This window comes from Dendrobates tinctorius, unplaced genomic scaffold (genome assembly GCF_039654945.1).
Source record: "Dendrobates tinctorius isolate UK_male_01 unplaced genomic scaffold, ASM3965494v1 ptg000007l, whole genome shotgun sequence".
Lineage (NCBI taxonomy): Eukaryota > Metazoa > Chordata > Amphibia > Anura > Dendrobatidae > Dendrobates > Dendrobates tinctorius.
In genome coordinates, this window is record NW_027361675.1 from 21,352,955 (window position 1) to 21,378,065 (window position 25,111).

A 25,111-nucleotide genomic window follows, 5' to 3' on the forward strand; every position below is an offset into this window, starting at 1 on the left:
TATATGTAAGAAAATGAAAACTCTTTTCTTCTCTTTCATTCGTTTTTTTTTTTTCAGTTATCAAGTAAATATATTTAGATATTGTTACAAAAGAGGTATTTGGTTATAATGTTCAAACTTTTGTGCCCAAAATTAAGGTAAAATCACATTGCATATGCAATTATTTCCTGAAGAAACCTGTGATCATTGCAAATTGAAAAAAAAAATGTTTTCAAAAAGTGCTCTGTCAACTTACAGCTAAGTTATCTGGAAGACAATTATTAGAAACCCATAGCAATTCCACATTTAAACTCCCTTCACGCAACTGCATTTACGGTCCATGGAAAAACTCACATCACTTGTACTAATGTAATTCATTCGTGCTGTTTAGAGTACCATTTTTTCACATGGACCGAATGCCCTTGTGAAAAAAAATTGCAGCATGTACTTGTACAGTATATAGAGACTAGAAGTAGTCAGCTAGTCAGCTTTTAATCATGTGATGTCATAGACCTAATGGAAAAGAGAAATAGCTGGGTAGAAAGGCAAAATGAGCAATTGTAAGTACACAGTGCTATATAATATGATGATTGCAATTAATTAAATAGGATACAAATTTTGATAGCAGTTCTTCTTTAATGACGTATATTTTTTAAGAAACTCCATTCATACTTCATAATGAAGTTTGTGTGATTTTTAGGACTTGCTGGAAACATTCTATTTTTTTTTGCTGTAGTTTAAATAGACATATAATGAATATATAGACATATAGCACATTATCTACATACAGTACATCATCCATAACTATATTTTTCATGTCATCTATATTTCTCTACAGTTTCGACATATTGAAATAAAGTCTTTACATCACATCTTTCTAAAGGTTAACTTACGATCTCATTTACAAAGCAGCATTAAGTGTTGTAAAATTGAATTCTTCCTCCACATGCAGTGAGTCAGCTCAGCCCCAATCAAAAAACTGAGAGAAAGCCACAAAGATTGTACACGGCTGTTGTCATCAAAGATCAGGTGATCATCCCCTCGCTGCTCAGTAAATGACTGTTTTGTCTTTTTTCTCCAGTTGACTTAGAACCCTTTGAGGCCTTCTACACACAACCACACGACCACAGTCAGAGCAGCGTTGAAATCTGCAACCTTTAGCACCACATCTAATATTATTATCAGACCAACCTATTTGTTTGAGGGCAAAAAGGTAGTGTTTTTATTTCATATGCTCCTCATACTTGATCATTCCCTTCTGCCTCTTTCTATACTTTAACATCCATGTCTGTGTTCTGTAGAAAAAGAAATTATGCTGCAGATTAGTGGTTGCACATTCCTGTGGCCATACAAACTCACAGACACTCAATGTCTTTGGGGAACTGCCTCTTGTATTCTATTGAATTTATTTTTTTTCTCTCTTCTCTCTGCCTGTTCAGTCTAAACCACAAGGAATAAACTGTCGCCTTCAAGTAGGCCACCAGCATGGAGTCCAGTCATCCCTTTGACCAGTTTGCTGCATTTACAAATGGCTTTTTCCGTGGTAAGTTGTATTTTTTTAACATCTGAATAGAAACATAGCTTTCTGCAAAATTATTACCAGATGCATTCATTTTGCATCTACGTATTGTGGGGTCTGAAGTTTTTCTCGAGAAGAAGTGCCAGGTTGAGGTTTAGGAAGTGGTTGGATTAGAAGTCCAGAAGTAAAGCAAAGTCTTTCTTTCGAACTTTTTCTATGGTGTCTGAAGAGTTTTCTTGTATATCTTTATGCTGTTTATCATTTCCTATATATCATGTCAGAAATACTGGAACATTGCTCGTTTGGTCTCAGCAGTAATTATGTGTATACATTTTTAAAATTACCTAAAACATAGTGGTTTGATGGAAACGCTCGTGAAAGATCTTAGAACAATCCAAGAATAGCCCAGGACAGCAGGGAATATTTGTAATTTCCTATAGTTTCCGTGCACTTCACCATCAAACTACAGACTGTTTCACTTTAGTTTTCATACAATCTGCACACTCTTATTTTTCAGAATTAGCTGGCTATAGCTTTTGTGACGTTTATACAAAGTAATCGTTGGGAAATGAAAATTCCCCTGGTTTTCTTATTCTATGTCACAGGAGTAATTCTGTTATCAGCAATTTATTAAATTCTTCTGTGCGCACTTCCATTGTATATTATGATGATTATGTGACAATCAGATTGACAGCTAATATACTGAAAAAATTTGTAATAAGAATATTTTAAAAAATGATGGAATTGACAGATGTAGCTATTATAGCAGTAAATGCTCTTCATTTTACCTAGGGAGATTATGAGTCAGTCCTGTGTGGTAACATTTGGCCGGGGAGTTTTCTTTCATCTTCTTGTGGGATCATAGAGGCGAATCAGAGCAAGCGTAGGTTCACACAAGAGTATAAAAAAATTGTCTAAGTTTCATCCACAGAATTCGGACAATTTTTTTCTCATTTTTTCATACTTATGCATTCTATAACAAATACATTGTTATACATTAGTAGTTATTAAAAATGTACAAGATACAGTTTCCTATGTTAAAGAACTGCAATGTATCCATAAAAATCAGATGCTGCATTGTGGCGCCGTATAGAATACAATTTTTTTTGCGCACCCATAGACTTGAATGGAGAGAGTCTCATCCAACACATAGATTATTTTTTTTCACCCATTTGGTCCATGAAAAAAAATTGCCCATCTGCACTGTCCCATTGAATAACATTGGTCTGAGTGTTTTCCATGTTCTTTCGCAGACCGAAAATATGTTCGTGTCAACTTGGCCTCAGGTTGAACTTGAAAAATCAACCTAGTAACCAAATAACTAGATACTGTATTTATAACCCACATTTATTAAAAGGGGCATTATTTTAACCAAGTTAAAGGTTCGCCAACTCCCTGACTAAAATGATGGCACTTTTTCTGTGCCGGAGGAGTAAAATCGCCATGCATTTTTCATATGCCACTTGTTTTCAAAAAGTTGCATTTTATAAATGTGTCTGAATTCTGGCTAAACTGCCTCTACTTTTCACTCCAAACACTGATGTGAATGCCGGAATTGGCTCCAAATATTTGCACAAGTGATAAATTAATATGTTCCACAGTAGATGAGTTAAATGCACCAAACAAGGTGCAAATAAAATAATTATTGTAATATTAGGTCTATAAATATCAATTCTTTTGCTTCTTTTATACAACATTTATATACTGACTCACTCGCCCTACTAAGCATGTAAACTTTGCTGGTTGTTATAGAACAAAATTGGGTAATTTACAAAAATATTTGTTGTGGGTAGTACAATATGGGCCCTATGTTTCCAAGATGCAATTCCAATTGAATCCAGAATGTGAATAATAGATTCTTTCCTTTTCTCTACATTACCAAATAACTAAAAACCTCTCTTCTGCATTCTTTCGCCAAAAAGTAAATCCAACTAGTATACTGCAAAAATCTCAACCTAGTGAATGTTACCTCATATGCGTAAGAAAAGCATGAAGCAAATAATTTTTCTTTTCCTTCATTTATCATTTATACAAAATGTAATTAATTTTCGCAAAAAAAAAAATCTTCCTGCAATTGGGGTGTTTATTTAATGATGCTACTGTATTTTCCATGTTTTCCGATGATGTCATGGATTCATAACCCATTAGCGCAGTTTAGTTAACTTTCCTTTTAAATTCGCAAAAATAATTCAGTTGAATGGATGGTATTAACATAGTGGATGTCCGCTACTTTTCCCATGTTTGCATTTGTAATTTTATATTTGTTGTTTTATTACATCTTTGCTTTTTAGATCAATAATTTAAATCAATTAATAAGGGCCACTTAAACAGATTAGTCATGCTAAACAGGCTGGCAATCGTACCCGTGCCCTCCATTCTGCTAACGACCTGAGGTTAACATCCTCATAGATCAGAACCTCCCACCCCCGTCTCCAAGACTTTTCACGTGCTGCGCTAATTCTTCGGAATGCACTACCCAGGCTAATACAATTACTCCCCAATCCCCATGGTTTTAAGAGTGCCTTAAAAACGCATTTGTTCAGACTGGCCTATTGCCTCAACGCATTAACCTACAGTTGTGGCCAAAAATATTGACACCCCTGCAATTCTGTCAGATAATACTCAGTTTCTTCCTGAAAATGATTGCAAACACAAATTCTTTGGTATTATTATCTTCATTTAATTTGTCTTAAATGAAAAAACACAAAAGAGAATGAAGCAAAAAGCAAAACATTGATCATTTCACACAAAACTCCAAAAATGGGCCAGACAAAAGTATTAGCACCCTCAGCCTAACACTTGGTTGCACAACCTTTAGCCAAAATAACTGCGACCAACCACTTCCGGTAACCATCAATGAGTTTCTTACAATGCTCTGCTGGAATTTTAGACCATTCTTCTTTGGCAAACTGCTCCAGGTCCCTGATATTTGAAGGGTGCCTTCTCCAAACTGCCATTTTTAGATCTCTCCACAGGTGTTCTATGGGATTCAGGTCTGGACTCATTGCTGGCCACCTTAGAAGTCTCCAGTGCTTTCTCTCAAACCATTTTCTAGTGCTTTTTGAAGTGTGTTTTGGGTCATTGTCCTGCTGGAAGACCCATGACCTCTGAGGGAGACCCAGCTTTCTCACACTGGGCCCTACATTATGCTGCAAAATTTGTTGGTAGTCTTCAGACTTCATAAAGCCATGCACACGGTCAAGCAGTCCAATGCCAGAGGCAGCAAAGCAACCCCAAAACATCAGGGAACCTCCGCCATGTTTGACTGTAGGGACCATGTTCTTTTCTTTGAATGCCTCTTTTTTCTCCTGTAAACTCTATGTTGATGCCTTTGCCCAAAAAGCTCTACTTTTGTCTCATCTGACCAGAGAACATTCTTCCAAAACGTTTTAGGCTTTTTCAGGTAAGTTTTGGCAAACTCCAGCCTGGCTTTTTTATGTCTTGGGATAAGAAGTGGGGTCTTCCTGGGTCTCCTACCATACAGTCCCTTTTCATTCAGACTCCGACGGATAGTACGGGTTGACACTGTTGTACCCTCGGACTGCAGGGCAGCTTGAACTTGTTTGGATGTTAGTCCAGGTTCTTTATCCAACATCCGCACAATCTTGCATTGAAATCTCTTGTCAATTTTTCTTTTCCGTCCACATCTAGGGAGATTAGCCACAGTGCCATGGGCTTTAAACTTCTTGATGACACTGCACACGGTAGACACAGGAACATTCAGGTCTTTGGAGATGAACTTGTAGCCTTGAGATTGCTCATGCTTCCTCACAATTTGGTTTCTCAAGTCCTCAGACAGTTCTTTGGTCTTCTTTCTTTTCTCCATGCTCAATGTGGTACACACAAGGACACAGGACAGAGGTTGAGTCAACTTTAATCCATGTCAACTGGCTGCAAGTGTGATTTAGTTATTGCCAACACCTGTTAGGTGCCACAGGTAAGTTACAGGTGCTGTTAATTACACAAATTAGAGAAGCATCACATGATTTTTCGAACAGTGCCAATACTTTTGTCCACCCTCTTTTTTATGTTTGGTGTGGAATTATATCCAATTTGGCTTTAGGACAATTCTTTTTGTGTTTTTTCATTTAAGACAAATTAAATGAGGATAATAATACCAAAGAATTTGTGTTTGCAATCATTTTCAGGAAGAAACTGAGTATTATCTGACAGAATTGCAGGGGTGTCAATACTTTGGGCCACAACTGTAATTATCCCTATGTGGCTCATTTCAAAATTTTTTACCATATCCAGGTTCATCATATCATGTTCTCACATGCTTAATGCATTTAATAGTCCTCTGTGTCTGTACTGTTATTTGGACTGTTAACTGTTTCATGCAGCAACAGGAACACCCGATTCTTAAACTAGGGATGGTCCAAACAATAAAAACAGTAAAAGCAATTGTTACCATCCACCTTTTATGTGTCCCCTTTTTCCTTATAGATTGTAAGCTTGCGAGCAGGGCCCTCATTCCTCTTGGTATCTGTTTGGTCTATGTGTTTATTGCTATGCTGTAATGTCTATTGTCTGGAGAAGTCCCCTCTATTATGTAAAGTGCTGCGGAATATGTTGTTGGCGCTATAGAAATAAAATTATTATTATTATTTATTTAATCACCCGATGAATGAGAAAAACACTTGTTCATGGAGTGCAATGATTTTTAACCAGTTCAGGAAAGAGCCATTTACCTCTGTTCCTGAATCTTGACCAGTTATAATAATAATAATAATCTTTATTTAAATAGCACCAACAAGTTAAAGATAATACAATATTTAAAACAAAAATAATGACGACCCTGCTCTTCAGAGCTTAAAATCTACAATGAGGTGGAGGAGACACAAAGTACAGGGGCTTATTTACAATGATGATCCAGCCATCTTGAGGAAATGGGGATAAAGAAAGGCTGCATGAGGTTGTCACCAGCCAATATTTGTAGTGCTTTTGGGTGAGGTGGAGTTTGATGAAGAGTTATGTTTAGAGAAATAGTGAATGGGCTAAATATAAAAAGAGGCTTCAACTAGGGAACATGATAGGCCACCCTAAACAGATGTGTTTTTAGTGAGTGCCTAAAACTGTAAGTTAGGGTTAGTTTTAATTTCTTGTGGTAGAGCATTCCAAAGAATTGTTACAACTCTGGAGAAGTCTTCAACCTGGGAATGGGAGGTATGGATTAGTGCGAATGTTCATCGAATGTCACTTGGGGAGCATAGAGAACCAGCATGCAGATAAACAGAAATGATAGAGAAGATGTAGGGGGTGCCGCACTGTGAAGAGCTTTGTAGGTGAGAACAAGCAATTTAAGTTGGATCAGCCAGCCAGTGCAATGACCGGCACAGAGTGGAAGGGTCCGAGTAATGATTAGCCAGATAGGTGACCCTGACTGCTGCATTAAGGATGGACTGGAGAGTGGAAAATCGAGTGAAGGGGAGGCCAATTAATAGAGGATTACAGTAGTCAAGGCTGGAATGGATCAGGACAACAGTGAGGGTTTTTGTTGTTCCTATGGTGTGAAAAGGCAGATTCTAGAGATGTTCTTCAGGTGCAAGCAACAAGAGAGGGTAAGAGATTGTACATAGGCCGTGAAGGAAAGATTGGTGTCAAACATAACACCCAAATAGTGTCCCTGCTGCCTAGGCAGTATTGTGGTGCCACACACGAAGAGGGAGATGTCACATGTTCGGGAGGTAAGTAGATGGTGGGAGCAAAAGAAGTTCAGTTTTGGAAAGGTTGAGTTTCAGATAGAGCGGACATGATGGAAACTGCGGACAGACAGTCACTGGTGTTCTGTAGTACAGTGGGGTTAAGGTCAGGGGATGAAGTGTATAGTTGTGTGTCATCAGCATAAAGATGGTGCTGAAAGCCAAATTTGCAGATGGTCTATCCAATTGGGGCCATGTAGAGAGAGAAGAGAAGAGGGCCAAGGACTGAACCCTGAGGGACCCCAATAGTGAGAGGAAGAAGAGAAGAAGTGGAGACAGTCAACGATACACTGAAGGAGCGGTCAGAAAAATAGGAAGAGAATCAGGAAAGAGCAATGTCCTTTATTCCGATTGAGTGGAGCATAGAGAGTAGGAGGTGGTGGTCAACAGTGTTGAAAACTGAAGAGGTCAAGAAGAATGAGCAGAGAGTAGTCACCATTATGTTTTGCTGGCAAAAGTGACCAATGACAAGGCACATGTTCGAGTTTTTTCATTCATACAGTCTAAACAGTAGGAAAAACATCTTTTGTACTGGTATTCAAATAAATTTTTGATCCTTTTTCATCATACTCAAGGCTGAATTTTTGTGCTATTTTCATACTCACTTTTTACATTTTGTTGATATAGGCGATATCAGTGGGAAAATGAAGGAAATATGTGTCAATTTTTCACTTTTTCTCCTTTTTTATGCTTTCAGAGGACCACAAAAAAGCAATTTAAAATTTATTCCTCTTCTGTAACAATTATTTTTATATATTTTTATTTATCTGATAAGTTTATTTTTTGGATGGGATAGTGATGAGGGAGTATACTCGTTGCTCGGGTTTTCCCGAGCATGCTCGGGTGTCCGCTGAGTATTTTGGCGTGCTCAGACATTTAGTTTGTGTCGACGCAGCTGCATGATTTGTGACTGCTGTATGTATGGTGACGGATTCTTGGACTGGTGACTGACTTATTAAGAAACCCCTTCCCTCTGATAATACGATTGTGTGAGTGATTGGGCAGCCGCCAGTAGCAGCGCCAGCGCGCTCCAGCTATTCCTGTCTCAGCAGCTAGTGTCCTGCATCGCGCCAGCGATATCGCGGTGTCTCCATTGAGGCTCCGTTCACACCGCGCTGCGATTACAGTTCCTCGAGCGTTCGCAGTTGCGATGTCTCGCACCTCTTTTCATGGTAGGTCTTGTCGGAGTAGTTCTGACTTTTAAGGCTGCTCCAGTGACCCTTTATTACCGTGTCGCTGTTGTTCTGTGGCTTAAACAGACACAGCGTTTTTGTGTACTTTAAGGTTGCAGCTCTGTGTCATTAACAGAGCTTGCTTCAGTGCACTCTGGGTGCAGTTAACCCCGTGCACTTTATTGCCATAGTGCTCTGCCTCTCTAGCAGCGGTCTTATCACCTGCCACACGGTGGACCCCGAGTGGCGAAGGCACTTTAATTATTTATTTTTTTTAGTGCCTTCCGCCACTCCTAACACTCCCCGTACTCTGTCCACATACGTATTTCACATCACTACTTATACTGTGTCTGCATACATTCCCCTGTTCGCTCACCATACTGTCTGCAACCATCCCCACTCACCATACTGTGCCTGCACCCATCCCCACTCACCATACTGTGCCTGCACCCATCCCCCTATACTGTTTCCTCATACATGCCCCCCATTCCGCCATACTGGTTCCTCATACATGTCCTGCATCTCCCCCTTTTCTCATTTTGTGTCCTCAAATCTCCCACACACATTAAATCCCTCCATTCCTCACACAGCCCATCATTACCCCCACATCACTCCTTCTCCACACAGCCCCTCATTACCCCTAATTCCCCACACAGTCACTCATCATCCCCCTAATCCCCACACAGCCGCTCATCATCCCCCTAATCCCCACACAGCCGCTCATCATCCCCCTAATCCCCACACAGCACCTCATGATCCTCCTAATTCCCCACAGCACCTCATCATCCCCCTAATCCCCCACAGCAACTCATCATCCCCCTAATCCCCACACAGCCGCTCATCATCCCCCTAATCCCCACACAGCACCTCATGATCCTCCTAATTCCCCACAGCACCTCATCATCCCCCTAATCCCCCACAGCAACTCATCATCCCCCTAATCCCCACACAGCACCTCATCATCCCCCTAATCCCCACACAGCACCTCATCATCCCCTTAATCCCCACACAGCACCTCATGATCCTTCTAAACCCCCACAGCACCTCATCATCCTCCTAATTCCTCACAGCACCTCATCATCCCCCTAATCCCCACACAGCACCTCATCATCCCCCTAATCCCTACACAGCACCTCATCATCTCCCTAATCCCCACACAGCACCTCATCATCCTCCTAATCCCCACACAGCACCTTATCATCCCCCTAATCCCTACACAGCACCTCATCATCCCCCTAATCCCCACACAGCACCTCATCATCCTCCAAATCCCCACACAGCACCTAATCATCCTCCTAATCCCCACACAGCACCTCATCATCCTCCTAATCCCCACACAGCACCTCATCATCCTCCTAATCCCCCACAGCACCTCATCATCCCCCTAATCCCCCACAGCAACTCATCATCCCCCTAATTCCCACACAGCACCTCATCATCTCCCTAATCCCCACACAGCACCTCAACATCCCCTAATCCTCACACAGCACCTCATCATCCTCCTAGTCCCCACATAGCACCTCATCATCCTCCTAATCCCAACACAGCACCTCATCATCCTCCTAATCCCCACACAGCACCTCATCATCCTCCTAATCCCCACACAGCACCTCATCATCCCCCTAATCCCCAACAGCACCACATCATCCCCCTAATCCCCACACAGCACCTCATCATCCTCCTAATCCCCACACAGCACCTCATCATCCCCCTAATCCCCACACAGCACCTCATCATCCTCTTAATCTCCACACAGCACCTCATCATCCCCCTAATCCCCACACAGCACCTCATAATCCTCCTAATCCCCACAGGGCACCTCATCATCCCCCTATTCCCCACACAGCACCTCATCATCCTCCTAATCCCCACACAGCACCTCATCATCCTCCTCATAACCCCTTCTCCACACAGCTCCTCATCACCCAATTCTCCACACAGACCCTCATCATCCCCCTAATCCCCACACAGCACCTCATCATAAGCTTCCCTATGCAGCCCCACTCAAGTAACAGCACCCCCTTTCCAAAATCCATCCCCAGAGTACTCACACTGAGTCTTTGGGTCCTCATTCCCATTTGTACAAGGGGCCATGGAGAGATACTCGAGCAGGGACAGTTTAAAGGAGCCGGTCACTAGCTCAATAATACCACCAAAAATAGCTCTTTTCAGAGCTGAAGACACACAACGAAGTCAGAGTACATGGAGGGAGAGATTGCGCATTAGGGAGGGAGAGGTTAAAGTGTTCTTCCAGTGTATATCTTAAAACAGCTCTTGTTAGAGCATTTTGTGTTGCCTTGTTTTTAAAGCACCGACTATTTTCCCCACTGTTTTTGGGTTAATGCCCTACACAAAGCAGTAGTCCAAACATTTCCTACTGCCTACAACCAAGCAAACACCAGGCCATTTCCCCCACTGTTTTTGTGGTCACAGCCTGCCTTCTGCTGTCCTCAGTATTCCACTGAAAAAGGCATCTAGTGCCCTACCCAAAGCATTAGTGCTAACATTTTCCACTTCCTGCTACCAAGCATGCACTGGGCCATTTTCCCCGCTGTTTTTGTGGTCACAGGCTGCCTTCTGCTGTCCACAGTATTCCACTGAAAAAGGCATCTAGTGAGGGGACTCCTAATGCTACATAGGGGACACCCAACCCAAGTTTCATGTCTGTGCAGCCTGAATGGGCTGGAGAGGAGGAGAAAGCAAGTCAGCATGAGGAGAGGATGGTTATTGTTCCTACTGTTGGGGTCACAGAACATTTGCCTTTTTGCATGAGGTGCAACAGAGGTGGGGGGGAAATGTGCACAAATTGGGCAATTTTCAATAAACCAGTACAACAGCTAGGTCAATCAATGTGTGGATGAAAGACCACCACATCAATTCCCTGTCATGGTCAGCACAATCTCCAGACCTGAACCACATTGAAAACTTCTGGAATGTAATCAAGAGGAAGATGAATAGTCACTAGCCATCAAACAAAGAACTGCTTAAATGTTTGTACCAGGAGTGGCATAAGGTCACCCAAAAGCAGTGTGAAAGACTGGTGGAAAGCATGCCAAGACGCATGAAAGCTGTGATTAAAAATCATGGTTATTCCACAAAATATTGATTTCTCAGCTCTTCCTAAGTTAAAACATTAGAATTGTTATCTCTAAATGATTATTATGAACTTATTTTCTTAGCATTATTTGAGGTCTGCAAGCACTGCATTTTTTTGTTATTTTGACCATTTCTCAATTTCTGAAAATAAATACAAAATTTAGTGCTTGGAAATTCAAAGACATGTTGTTGTCAGTAGTTTATAGAATAAAAGAGCAATTTACATTTTACTCAAAAATGTACCTATAAAGAGAAAAATCAGACAACCTGAAAATTTTGCAGTGGTCTCTTAACTTTTGCCAGAGCTGTACATGTACATTCAGTAGTGCTAGATGAGTGGTGTGCATATGCAGTTTGTGCTGCAGAGTTGTGTGTTTAGCTTCTGTGTATGTACTGTAGCAGCGTTGTTTGTGCTGTAAGAACCGTGTACATAATGTGCATGGTACAACTGTGTGGGTGCATAATATGGATATTGTAGTGGACTCCAACCTTTCTTACCTTGAGAGCCATATTCAGCTCTGAGAGATGATTGCGGGCCACTTCCAGACTACTCCCACCCCTCCTACACAGTAGTGACATCCAAAGCCACCATTACTTGTGTAAAGGACAGGCAAAGATTCCCCATAGAAAGCACACCAAAACCTTGTGCCCCCTCCTTTATAGACAATATACTTACATTCAATGGATTCAATCTTACCCTCTTTAAATAATCTTACACCAAGCACTCCCACCACACACATCCAGCTTCAAGCACCTCTTGATCATAGAATCATAGAATGGTAGAGTTGGAAGGGACCTCCAGGGTCATCGTGTCCAACCCCCTGCTCAATGCAGAATTCACTAAACCATCCGCCCAGCCTCTGTTACCAGTAATATCGTATCACTAATTTACTATATGCCCCTCACTATATGCTTATCCAGATCTGCTCTTCTGTGTGGGGACTAATCACAGGTCACCATATAGAGAACTGCCCTTGAGAGCCACTTATCATGGACCAGTGCACCACACATGGGATGGGGACCCCTGTGTAGATTAACAACTTCACTTCATTACAACATGTAGGAAATTTTAATTGATAGTAAATTGTTCTGAAGTCTAAACCTGGAGAGTAAGCTGTATTCTATAGTGTGAAAAATATGGTATATGTTCATGAATTATTACTTGTAATTTTTGCTTTAATCAGTTAAAAAAATGCAAACCAGTAAATTTTAATTGTGTATGTATCACTTTTTCCACACTAGAGATTCTAATTTTTTTTCAGTAGCACATACAGTAAAGCTCTTTGCTGAGGTCCTCCTGTGAAGCAATATGAATTGGAAGCACCTGCATGAAGATGTCTCTGTTCTCTAAATCAGCTTAGTCAGTACAAAACTTGTGAATGATAAAGAAACTTTGTATTCAAGTAAGCTCTTCTGAGAATTTTCACTGATTTCCCAAACCTTGTTTGTTCACTTCCATTATTGTGTTGAGTCACTTTCACAGACTTGTCTGGAAAGTGAACCCCTAATGAGAGCGCAGACAGGCTGGTAAATTTTAGAATAAAAATTATGTAACTTGTTGACCAACACGTCAATACTGCTTTAAATAATAGATGTGGGCAATATTATTATGCAAACAAGATAAATAATGTTAATTAAATACTAATATTACACTAACTAACAATACTTAAGCAAACTTAATAACTAACTATATCTAATATGGTAAAGAGTGTGTTTGGGAATACATGCAATAGAAAAATCAGGCTCTGGCCTGAAAAAACCCTCATCACAGAGGCAGAATAAATATTGACATTCAGTAACTCACAGGTGATACCACCTCTAAATAATTTTCTTCCTTTCTTCTCCAACTGATCCAGACATCCATGATGATTTCTTCCAGCCATGAATCATCTCTGCAGAGGTTTTCTCCTAGTTATCTTCTGCTCTTTGGTTTTGCAGACTATCCCCACATTATGCTCTCAAAAAATAATTATTACATCTAGAACCCTATTAATACAAAATATCCCACTGTGCCCCTAAATAAAATATGTCCTACAGTGTGGCACTGAAAATGCCCCATAGTGCGGCTCTATAATAAAAATGCACTACACTTTGCCCAAGAAATAAATACTGTATGTGTGACGCGAATCGCTATAGTAAATATTAGTCCCAGAAGTGGAGAGAAAGGCTACAATAACATATAGTAAAAATATATACTACTTACTGAATAAGAAAAGGGAGGTCAAACAATCCGAGGTCAGGCCCAGGAAATGGCGCAGTACAACAAGGCGAAGTCAGAGACGAAATTCAATTCACGAGCCAAGGTCAGGAATACCATAAAGACAAGACAGTATACAGATAGCATGATGTGAAACGTAGCACAGCTGTGTGAAGTGGTGCACAAGTAGGTTCCCAGGCCAGTGTACATAAGAATAAAACTTGGCACTCAACTTAATAAGAGAATCCAAAGGAAATTTTTTTTGCGGTCCGTCCGAAAATTGACAAAAGACGTTTCGGTCCCAAATGGACCGTCAGTCCGACTGGTAGGACGTAAATGAAAGAGAGGCAAGTATGTAATAAGTTGTATCTGCAGCCTGTAGTGGTAACAGGTGGGTATAATCCAGAAGAGGCCCGAAATAGGGTCACAATTGGAAATGTGTGTTCATTGGGGTCCTGCTTGCACCTATTTCGGACCTCTTCTGGATTATACCCACCTGTTACCACTACAGGCTTGCAGATGCAACTTATTACATACTTACCTCTATTTCATCTTCATCCTATCAGTCGGACTGTTGAAGGTCCATGTGGGACTGAAACGTCTTTTCTCAATTTTCGGACGGACTGCAATAAAAATTTCCTTTGGATTCTCTTATTAATTTGAGTGCCAAGTTTTATTCTTAAGTATACAGGGAGCAGGCACAAGAGAAGTCAGGTCACAAGCAAAGAGTCTAAGTACGGTAAGGGAATTAAGTCAGGCTGGGTCAGGCACCGAGCACAGAGGGATCAGTCTTACACAGGCATCAGCAAGTGTACCATTAACACTGTAAGGCCGGGATCACACACAGCGAGATACGGCCGAGTCTCGTGGGTTAAAACCAAGCTCTGGCGCCGGCACTCCGGAGCGGAGTGTGCAGCTGCACTGCAATACATGGAGCTGCACGCTCCGCTCCGGAGTGCCGGTGCGAGAGCTTGGTTTTAGCCTGCGAGACTCGGCCGTATCTCACTGTAGTGTGACTCCTGCCTAACACTGGTTGGAGGAGCTAGCATGCTTAACCCCTTCACCCCCAAGGGTGGTTTGCACGTTCATGACCGAGCCAATTTTTACAATTCTGACCACTGTCCCTTTATGAGGTTATAACTCTGGAACGCTTTAACGGATCTAGGCGATTCTGAGACTGTTTTCTCGTGACACATTGTACTTCACTTTAGTGGTAAAAAATTTTCGCTATAACTTGCGTTTATTTATGAAAAAAACAGAAATATGGCAAAAATTTTGAAAATTTTGCAATTTTCAAACTTTGAATTTGTATGCCCTTAAAACAGAGAAAGATGTGACACAAAATAGTTACTAAATAACATTTCCCACATGTCTACCTTACATCAGCACAATTTGGGAAGCAACATTTTTTTTTGTTAGGGAGTTATAAGGGTTAAAATTTGACCAGCGATTTCTCATTTTTACAACAAAACTTACAAAACCATTTTTTTTAGGGACCACCTCACATTTGAAGTCACTTTGAGGGGTCTATATGACAGAAAATACCCAAAAGTGACACCATTCTAAAAACTGCACCCCTAAAGCTACTCAAAACTACATGCAAGAAGATTATTAACCCTTCAAGTGCTTCACAGGAGCAAAAGCAACGTGGAAGGAAAAAATGAACATTTAACTTTTTAGTCACAAAAATAATATTTTAGCAACAATTTTTTTATTTTTCCAAAGGTAACAGGAGAAATTGGACCCCAAAAGTTGTTGACAAATTTGTCCTGAGTACGCTGATACCCAATATATGGGGGGGAACCACTATTTGGGCACATGGCAGGGCTCAGAAGGGAAGGAGCCCTGTTTGACTTTTTCAACCTAAAATTGGCTGGAATTGAGATCGGATGCCATGTCGCGTTTGACGAGTGTCTGATGTGCCTAAACAGTGGAAACCCCCCACAAGTGACCCCATTTTGGAAACTAGACCCCCTAAGGAACTTATCTAGATGTGTGGTGACCACTTTGAACCCCCAAGGGCTTCACAGAAGTTTATAACACCCGGGCGTGAAAATAAAAAATCATATTTTTTCCACAAACATGATCATTTAGTCCCCAATATTTTGTTTTCCCAAGGGTCACAGGAGAAATTGGACCCCAAAAGTTGTTGTCAAATTTGTCCTGAGTACGCTGATACCCAATATGTGGGGGGGAACCACTGTTTGGGCACATGGCAGGGCTCAGAAGGGAAGGAGCCCTGTTTGACTTTTTCAACCTAAAATTGGCTGGAATTGAGATCGGACGCCATGTCGCGTTTGACGAGCGTCTGATGTGCCTAAACAGTGGAAACCCCCCACAAGTGACCCCATTTTGGAAACTAGACCCCCTAAGGAACTTATCTAGATGTGTGGTGAGCACTTTCAACCCCCAAGTGTTTCACTAAAGATTATAATGCCCAGGCGTGAAAATATAAAATCCTGTTTTGTTCCCACATAAATGATCATTTAGTCCCCAATTTTTAATTTTCCCAAGAGTAACAGGAGAAATTGGACCCCAAAAGTCGTTGTCCAATTTGTCCTGAGTACCCTGATACCCCACATGTGGGAGAAAACTACTGTTTGGGCACACGTCAGGGCTCGAAAGGGAAGTAATGACATTTTGGAAAGCAGACTTTGATGGAATGGTCTGCGGGCGTCATGTTCCATTTGCAGAGCCCTTGATGTTCCTAAACAGTAGAAACCCCCCATAAGTGACCCCATTTTGGAAACTAGACCCCCTAAGGAACTTATCTAGATGTGTGGTGACCACTTTGAACCCCCAAGTGTTTCACTAAAGATTATAATGCCCAGGCGTGAAAATATAAAATCCTGTTTTATTCCCACATAAATGATCATTTAGTCCCCAAATTTTAATTTTCCCAAGAGTAACAGGAGAAATTGGACCCCAAAAGTTGTTGTCCAATTTGTCCTGAGTACCCTGATACCCCACATGTGGGAGAAAACTACTGTTTGGGCACACTTCAGGGCTCGAAAGGGAAGTAATGACGTTTTGGAAAGCAGACTTTGATGGAATGGTCTGCGGGCATCATGTTCCATTTGCAGAGCCCTTGATGTTCCTAAACAGTAGAAACCCCCCATAAGTGACCCCATTTTGGAAACTAGACCCGCTAAGGAACTTATCTAGATGTGTGGTGACCACTTTGAACCCCCAAGTGTTTCACTAAAGATTATAATGCCCAGGCGTGAAAATATAAAATCCTGTTTTGTTCCCACATAAATGATCATTTAGTCCCCAATTTTTAATTTTCTCAAGAGTAACAGGAGAAATTGGACCCCAAAAGTTGTTGTCCAATTTGTCCTGAGTACCCTGATACCCCACATGTGGGAGAAAACTACTATTTGGGCACACGTCAGGGCTCGAAAGGGAAGTAATGACGTTTTGGAAAGCAGACTTTGATGGAATGGTCTGCGGGCGTCATGTTCCATTTGCAGAGCCCTTGATGTTCCTAAACAGTAGAAACCCCACATATGTGACCCCATTTAGGAAACTAGACCCCCTAAGGAACTTATCTAGATGTGTGGTGCCCACTTTGAACCCCCAAGTGTTTCACTAAAGATTATAATGCCCAGGCGTGAAAATATAAAATCCTGTTTTGTTCCCACATAAATGATCATTTAGTCCCCAATTTTTAATTTTCCCAAGAGTAACAGGAGAAATTGGACCCCAAAAGTCATTGTCCAATTTGTCCTGGGTACTCTGGTACCCCACATGTGGGAAAAAACTGTTTAGGCACACGTCGGGGCTCGAAAGGGAAGTAGTGTTGTTTTGGAATGCAGACTTTGATTGTCTGCTGGCGTCATGTTCCATTTGCAGAGTCCCTGATGTGCCTAAACAGGAAAAAAACCCACATATGACATCATTTTGGATACTAGACCCCCAAAGAACAAATCTAGATGTGCCCCCAACTAATCTAATGTAAATTAGTAGTGCATGGAGGTGTGGTACAATTTGAAGCAATCCTTCATGCACAGGCCAGGTTTTTCGGGGCAGGTGTCGCATTGATAAGTGGTGTCCCTGTGTATTCCTTTTTTGTAACACACTCGACACCTTTTTTGCGGCTTACCTTTTCTTGGGGTTGGCGGGACCACCCCCCGGAAAATGCTGACCTGGGACAATACGAGCACCTTCAGTTCCTGAAATACTGGGGCCCGCTCCTTCCTGAGCGCCAAACATCATGGCCTTAACCACTAACTCCTGGAAATGAAGGTACGACGTATCGCTGGGGCATGCACATTGTGACAGCAGGAATGCGTTGAGCATTGCCATTTGGACGATGTGCACGGCCAGCTTTTTGTACCACACCTTGGCCTTCCTCAATGCATTGTACGGTTAGAGGAGTTGATCGGAGAGATCAACTCCCCCCATGTTTTTGTTGTACCCCACTACACATGTCGGTTTGAGGACCTGTGTAGAGGTACCCCGTACAGTGCAGAGGGTACTGCCATCACCGTGTACGGTGGTCAAGAGATGGACATCTCTCTTGTCCTTGTACTTGACCACCAGCAGGTGGTCGCTACATTGGGCTCTGCTCTCACCTTTTCGGAGCATCTGCCCAAGTAGCGTCTTCGGGAGGCCTCTCTGATTTTTGCGGACAGTACCGCAGGCTGCGGTACGTCGCTCAGAGAGGGATTTGTAGAGTGGGATGCTGGTATAAAAGTTATCAGTGTAGAGGTGATAACCTTTATCCAGCAGTGGGTGCACCAAATCCCACACAATTTTCCCATTCACTACCAGGAAAGGAGGACACTCAGGGGGTTCAATCCGGGTGTCCTTCCCTTCGTAAACTCTAAACTTGTGGGTGTACCCTGAGGTACTCTCACACAACTTATAGAGTTTGATTCCGTACCTGGCCCTCTTACTGGGCAGGTATTGACGGAATCGCAGCCTTCCTTTGAAGTGAACCAAGGACTCATCCACGCAGATGTCCCTTTGGGGCACGTACACTTCAGCAAACTTTTTGTTGAAGTGTTCGATGACCGGCCGAACTTTGAACAGACGGTCAAAGTTGGGGTCATCTCGTGTGGGACACTCTGCATTATCAGTATAATGCAGAAACTTGTGGATGGCCTCAAAACGCGTCCGGGCCATGACCATTCGGAACACTGGAGTGTTGTATAAAATATCAACACTCCAATATTGCCGAATTTCCGGCTTCTTCAGTATCCCCATATGGAAGACCAGGCCCCAAAACTGCGTCATTTCAACTGCGTCTACAGGAGACCAGTTTGAAAATGTTGAACGCGGGTTTTGCTCCAAAAATTGACGAGCGTACAAATTAGTTTGCTCCACCATGAGGTTAACAAAATCCTCAGAGAAAAAGACTTTGAAAAAGTCAATTTCTGTGAGGCCGGTGGTGTCAAACTTGATTCCCGATTCTGCCATAAAATCAGTAATCAGTGGCTCGTAATTTTCAGGGGGCGAAGTCCATACGGGGAGCACTGGGTCAGCTGCGGGCATGGTGGGCGCTGCCTCATCTTCTGTCCTGGAGCGTCTGCGTGGCGGTTCCGCAGGACCCGAGGAGGAAGATGAGGAGGGGGAAGAGGAAGAAGAAGAAGAGGATGAAGAATCCGAAAAATAAAGAAAAGTCGGATCGTCATCCAAATCGCTATCAGTGTCGGAGGCAAGTATAGCATATGCCTCCTCCATTGTATAGCGCTGTTGGGATGAATTTGATGACATTTTTGTGTAAATATGGTGCTTGGGTGTACACTTTATTGAAAACTGTATGTGTACGTGAGGGGGGGGTGATTGGTGTAAACTTTCTGTAAAGAAAAAGCTGTGGAAAAAAGTCTGAAACAGCAGGCCCTAGCTGATAAGTGTCACTTATCAAAACTAGGCTGCTGGATGTGCGCACGGGGTGGCGCAAGGGGGGGGGTGGAAAAAAAAAAAAAAGGAAAACGGCAGGCACAAACTCTGATAAGTGAACTGTGTCACTTATCCAAGTTTCGCAGCTGCGGGATGTGTGTACGGAGGGGCTAAGGAAAAAAAAAGCAAGCTCGAGTGTTGATCGGTGAACTGCGTCACCAATCAACGCTCGGCGGCTGCGCACGGAGGTGGCGCAAAAGTGGGGTGGAGGGGGTAAAAATAGGGAGAAGGGGATGGGGGGATTGGGGTGGATGAAGAGAGATTGGGCAGGGATCAACAGTTAGGGTTGTAGTTAGGTGGCACAAAGGGGGGTGAAAAAAATGAAAAACGGCAGGCACAAGCTTGCATAAGTGACGTGTGTCACTTATCCAACTTTTGCGGCTGCGGGATGTGTGTACGGAAGTGGCGCAAAGGGGGCTAAGGAAAAAAAGCGAGCTCAAGTGTTGATCGGTGAACTGCGTCACCAATCAACGCTCGGCAGCTGCGCACGGAGGTGGCGCAAAAGTGGGGTGGAGGGGGGTAAAAATAGGGGGAAGGGGGATGGGGGGATTGGGGTGAATGAAGAGAGATTGGGCAGGGATCAACAGTTAGGGTTGTAGTTAGGTGGCACAAAGGGGGGTGAAAAAAATGAAAAACGGCAGGCACAAGCTTGGATAAGTGACGTGTCACTTATCCAACTTTTGCGGCTGCGGGATGTGTGTACGGAAGTGGCGCAAAGGGGGCTAAGGAAAAAAAGCGAGCTCGAGTGTTGATCGGTGAACTGCGTCACCGATCAACGCTCGCCGGCTGCGCACAGAGGTGGCGCAAAAGTGGGGTGGAGGGGGGTAAAAGGGGGGTGAAGGGGGGTAAGAGAGGGGGTGGGGGGATGAAGATAGATTGGGGGGGTGAAGATAGATTGGGCAGGGGATCAGGGATCAATTAACACTTACAATTGTAGTTTTCGTTCTTCTTTCTTCTGCAGGGATTGTGATGCTACAAGCTGTGGCACCACAATACCCAGCACAGGAGCTCTTGCTGCGTCCGACCTCTCTGCAGGAATCCTCAGCTAGAGTGAGGACCCCTGCAGACAGGTCAGACAGGTCAGAGGCAGGTCAGGGGGCAGGTCACAGAGCGGTCACATCGCTGCTGTGACCTGTCATTGGTGGGATCGAATGATTACATCGATCCCACCAATCCCTGATCTGCCTGGTGACCATGGCAACTGTCTAGAATCGGAGCTCACAGCTCCGATTACTAGGCAGGTCATGCCCAGGTCACCAGCAGGGCACAGAGCGGTCACATGGTGACCGCAGCTGTGCCTTGTGGTTGGCGCGATCGTTGATCTAATCGATCGCGCCAGCCAACTCCTGCAGGCCCTGCTGGGCCTGCATCAGGCTCCAGCCTAGGATCGGTGCTAATATAGCACCGATCCGGCCGGTACTGACAGGGCACAGCGGCGATATAGTGCCGCTGTGCACTGCGATTGGCGCGATCGATCAGATCGGTGATCGCGCCAATCCGGGTGCTTTTTGCCGGTGCCTGGCGTTGCCAGGCACCGGCTCTAGGATCGAGTACATCGGTACTCGATCCCAGCCTAGGACATCATTGTTTCAGCCAAGCTGATTGGCTGAAACAATGAGAAACGCTGCGATTGGCTGTTCAGAATTGAACAGCCAATCACAGCGCTCTGGATGCCGGGGGGGGCGGGATCGCAGCCCGGGATGCCGACCCCATCTTTTCTAAGGTGAGATGGCGTCGGAATTTTAATGCGATCACCGCGACTTTAGTCGCGGTATCGCATTAAAGGGCCCGACGTACTATCCCGTCCATGGTCATACGGACCCGGGTGCCGTGGACGGGATAGTACGTCGGATGTCAGAAAGGGGTTAAGTAGAGGACTAATCAAGGAAAGTTAACACAGATGACTGCAGCACAGACCCAGCACAACCTCTATACAAAGTAACATATCAGACAGGAACAAAGTGGAGATTGTGACAGTATGTCTACACTGTACCACTAAGTAAAAAATGCCTCAAAATGTGTTTCTGAATAAAAATATGCCACACAATGTGCCAAATGAATATAAATATGCTTCATGTTGTGACCCAGAAAATTGTGGCAGACAAAATATCCCTGAAAAAGAATTGATATATGTCACAATGTGATAAATAATAAAATGCCTCACACTGTGTCCCCTGAATAAAAAATGCGCCAGAATGTACCCATTAATAAAAAATTGTCATGCATCATGGCCTTGAAATAAAAAAAACCCGCCCTCATCTCGAATTAAATTTTCACACTGTGCCCCAAAATGTCCCTGCAGAAAGAAATACTCACTTACCAATATTTCAAATCTGCTCCACAGTCCCATTGCACACAAGAAGACATGGACTCTTTCAGACGTTCTCCTGTGGAACACTGCAGGCAACGCAACAGCACCATCTCACCTTCTGTGACATGTAGAAAGTGCTACATTGTGGTTCATGGAACCAAACATGGCTCCCTTGAACCTTTCAGCACTGCAAATATCTTTAATTGTAACTTTATTATAACAGGATTTACACAACATTATTAGTATTTTAATAAATATAAATAATAAGATCTTGTTGTGTAAGAAGCAAATGTGCTGATTCCAGAACGCAAGCTCTGTGGTGGTTAGGGTGTGAGACGGATCATTCATTACGTGTTATGTTGCCTTTCTCTGTTCTTTGCAATGTTGATTGTCTTTGTTTCTATTTGTCAGCACTATGACTGGATGCCTTCTTTTATGATTCATTCTTTCATGAATTTGTGATTAATAAGTTAAAGAAAAACTCTCACTGAGATTTTTTTATAATAAATCTGTGTATATGCGCTTTTAGCATAATGTGAATGTGCTTATATACTCACCTACTCCAGGATCCAGAGTCGTTCTGTTCCTCTTCTCAGTGATGTCTGGTCTCTTCATGACCCGGAAGTGGCTTTTACAATGTAAGCCTGTGGAGCATCAGAACGAGGCATTATAAATTTACTTTGTAAAAGACACTTCCAGGTCACACATAGAGGACCGAGTCAGCTGGATAGTCTGAAGGGTGGTGACGTCACTGAGAAGAGGATCAGAAGGGCACTGGATCCCTGAAAAGATGGTGGTAGGTGAGTATATTAACACACACCTGTAACGTCCGTCTGCGGTTCTGGGCTGCAGCCAGGCAACACCCCGAGAAACACTGATACCCTTTACCCCTATACAGGGATCTGGATTTACAACAGAGCCCAGGAGGTACTGTCTGAATAGGAGCAGCGGCCAGAGCAGGACGGTCGTCAGAGTGAAGTACAAAAACGGCAGGCAATAGCAGAGTCAATTTCAGGCCAAGGTCAGAGTCAAAAACCAGGAGGGCAGCAGAGGTACAGAATCGTTAGGAAGTAGCAAAGTCAGAATATCCAGGCCAAGGTCACAAACCAGGAGAGTAGCAGAAGTACAGAATCGTCAGGCAAAAGAGGGGTCAGAAATCCAGGCTGAGGTCAGAGTCAAACAGAAATCAATCACTAAGTAACACACAGGGGAACCAAGAATATATCCGGCGGCTTGCAAGACCAGTCCCAAGGTATTTGAGGGATCAGGTCCAGGATCCAGGATCCCTCACAGGTTCCTGGACTGGTGATGTCATTAGGGCCGCCCCCAGGACAAGGCCAGATGGAGTTGCAGTAACCCCCTGATGACTGACAGAGGGGCGGAGCCTGCGCCCACCAGATGCCTGCGCAGGAGCCACTTCTCTGTCACCACCATAACTCACAGGCGGACCACGGCGCCTCCCAGTGGCCGAGGCAGGAACAGCTGTCCCCGAGTCTGACAGTGAAGTGGCGGTCTGGCGCCTCCTAGTGGCCGTGACCGGAACAGCAGGCCTCGAATCCAACGGTGACGTGACAGACCGGCGCCTCCTAGTGGCTAAAGCTGGGACCATAGGCCCTGAGTCTGACGGCGACGTAATAGAACCACGGCGCCTCCCAGTGGCCGAGGCAGGAACAGCCGTCCCCGAGTCTGATGGCGAAGTGGCGGCCCGGCGCCTCCTAGTGGCTGCGACCGGAACAGCAGGCCCCAAATCTGTCGGAGACGTGACAGTACCCCCCCTTCCAAGAGGGGCCTCCGGACCCTCAAAACCTGGTTTGTCAGGGTGAAGGAGGTGAAACCTTCTAATTAGTGCTTTTGCATGGATGTCCCGCGCAGGGACCCAGGACCTCTCCTCCGGGCCGTAGCCCCTCCAGTGTACCAGATACTGTACGGACCCTCTTACAAGGCGGGAGTCAAGGACACCCTGGACTTCATACTCCAAGGACCCTCCGACCGAAACGGGAGGAGGAGGGGACGGGACAGGGTGAATTGGGGAGCGGTACAACTTGAGGAGAGACTTGTGGAAGACATTGGGTAATTTGAAAGACTGAGGGAGTTTTAAACGGAAGGCCACCGGGTTAATCACCTCTATAATCTCGTATGGACCAATAAATCTGGGACCCAGTTTGGCAGACGGTACTTTAAGCTTGATGTTTTTGGTGGAGAGCCAAACTTTGTCTCCAACTCCCAGGTGCGGTCCTTTGGATCGCCGTTTGTTCGCTGCTGAGGTCTGTCTAACCCGGGCCCCTTTCAAGTTAGAGTTTACCTCAGACCAAATGGTTTTTAAACGATGTATATTTTTCTCTACCCCAGGAAGCTCCGACATTCTGGCCGAGAATGAGCCAAAGCGCGGATGCAGCCCGTGGTTGCAGAAAAAGGGGGTAGACTTAATGGAGTCCTGATACTGATTGTTTAGGGCAAACTCGGCTAGTGGCAGATGTTCTGCCCAATCGGACTGGTGTTCTGAGATGTAGCAATGAAGGTATTGCTCCAGAGCCTGGTTGACACGTTCGGTTTGCCCATTGGTTTCAGGGTGGTAAGCCGAGGAAAAAGATAGCTCAATACCAATGCGTTTACAGAACGCCCTCCAGAACTTTGACACGAATTGGGTACCCCTGTCAGACACAATATTGACCGGGGCACCGTGTAAACGCACCACATGTACAATAAACAGTTTACTCAACGTTTCCGAGTTAGGTAACCCTGACAGGGGGACAAAATGACATTGTTTACTGAACCTGTCCACCACCACCCAGATACACGTCTTTCCATCTGAGGATGGTAGGTCCGTAATGAAGTCCATGGAGATGTGGGTCCATGGACTCTCGGGGATGGGCAAGGACTGGAGCCAGCCGGCAGGGCGAGTATGGAAGGACTTGGCGCGGGCACAGACCTCACATGCTAAGACATAATCTTTGCAGTCCTTAACCACCGTCGGCCACCAAAAATTCCTAGTTATCAATCTGGCGGTATTATTGAGACCAGGATGGCCTGCTAAGACAGAGTCATGTGATTCTCTAAGCACTTGTAGGCGAAACGCAGGCGGAACGAACAATTTGTTGGGTGGCGTAGTGTCAGGGGCTTGTTCTGGGGATTTACGGATCTCCTCCAGAAGGTCCAATGACACTGCGGATACAATGATCCCAGTGGCCAATATCGGAACTGGTTCACAGTCCTCGGCTTGTGAGGGGC

The 25,111-nt window shown here is 43.9% G+C and overlaps 1 protein-coding gene across 1 annotated transcript in view; it reads left to right on the forward strand.

Moving 5' to 3' along the window:
* The first annotated feature begins 1,065 nt into the window (after positions 1-1,065).
* Positions 1,066-25,111, forward strand: part of RUNX3 (RUNX family transcription factor 3) — a 275,849-nt gene continuing 251,803 nt past the window's right edge. Inside the window, exons 1-2 of the mRNA XM_073572398.1 lie at positions 1,066-1,192; positions 1,419-1,522. Coding sequence (XP_073428499.1) covers positions 1,465-1,522 — 58 coding nt within the window. The 5' untranslated portion in view covers positions 1,066-1,192; positions 1,419-1,464. The remainder of the gene's footprint in view (positions 1,193-1,418; positions 1,523-25,111) is intronic.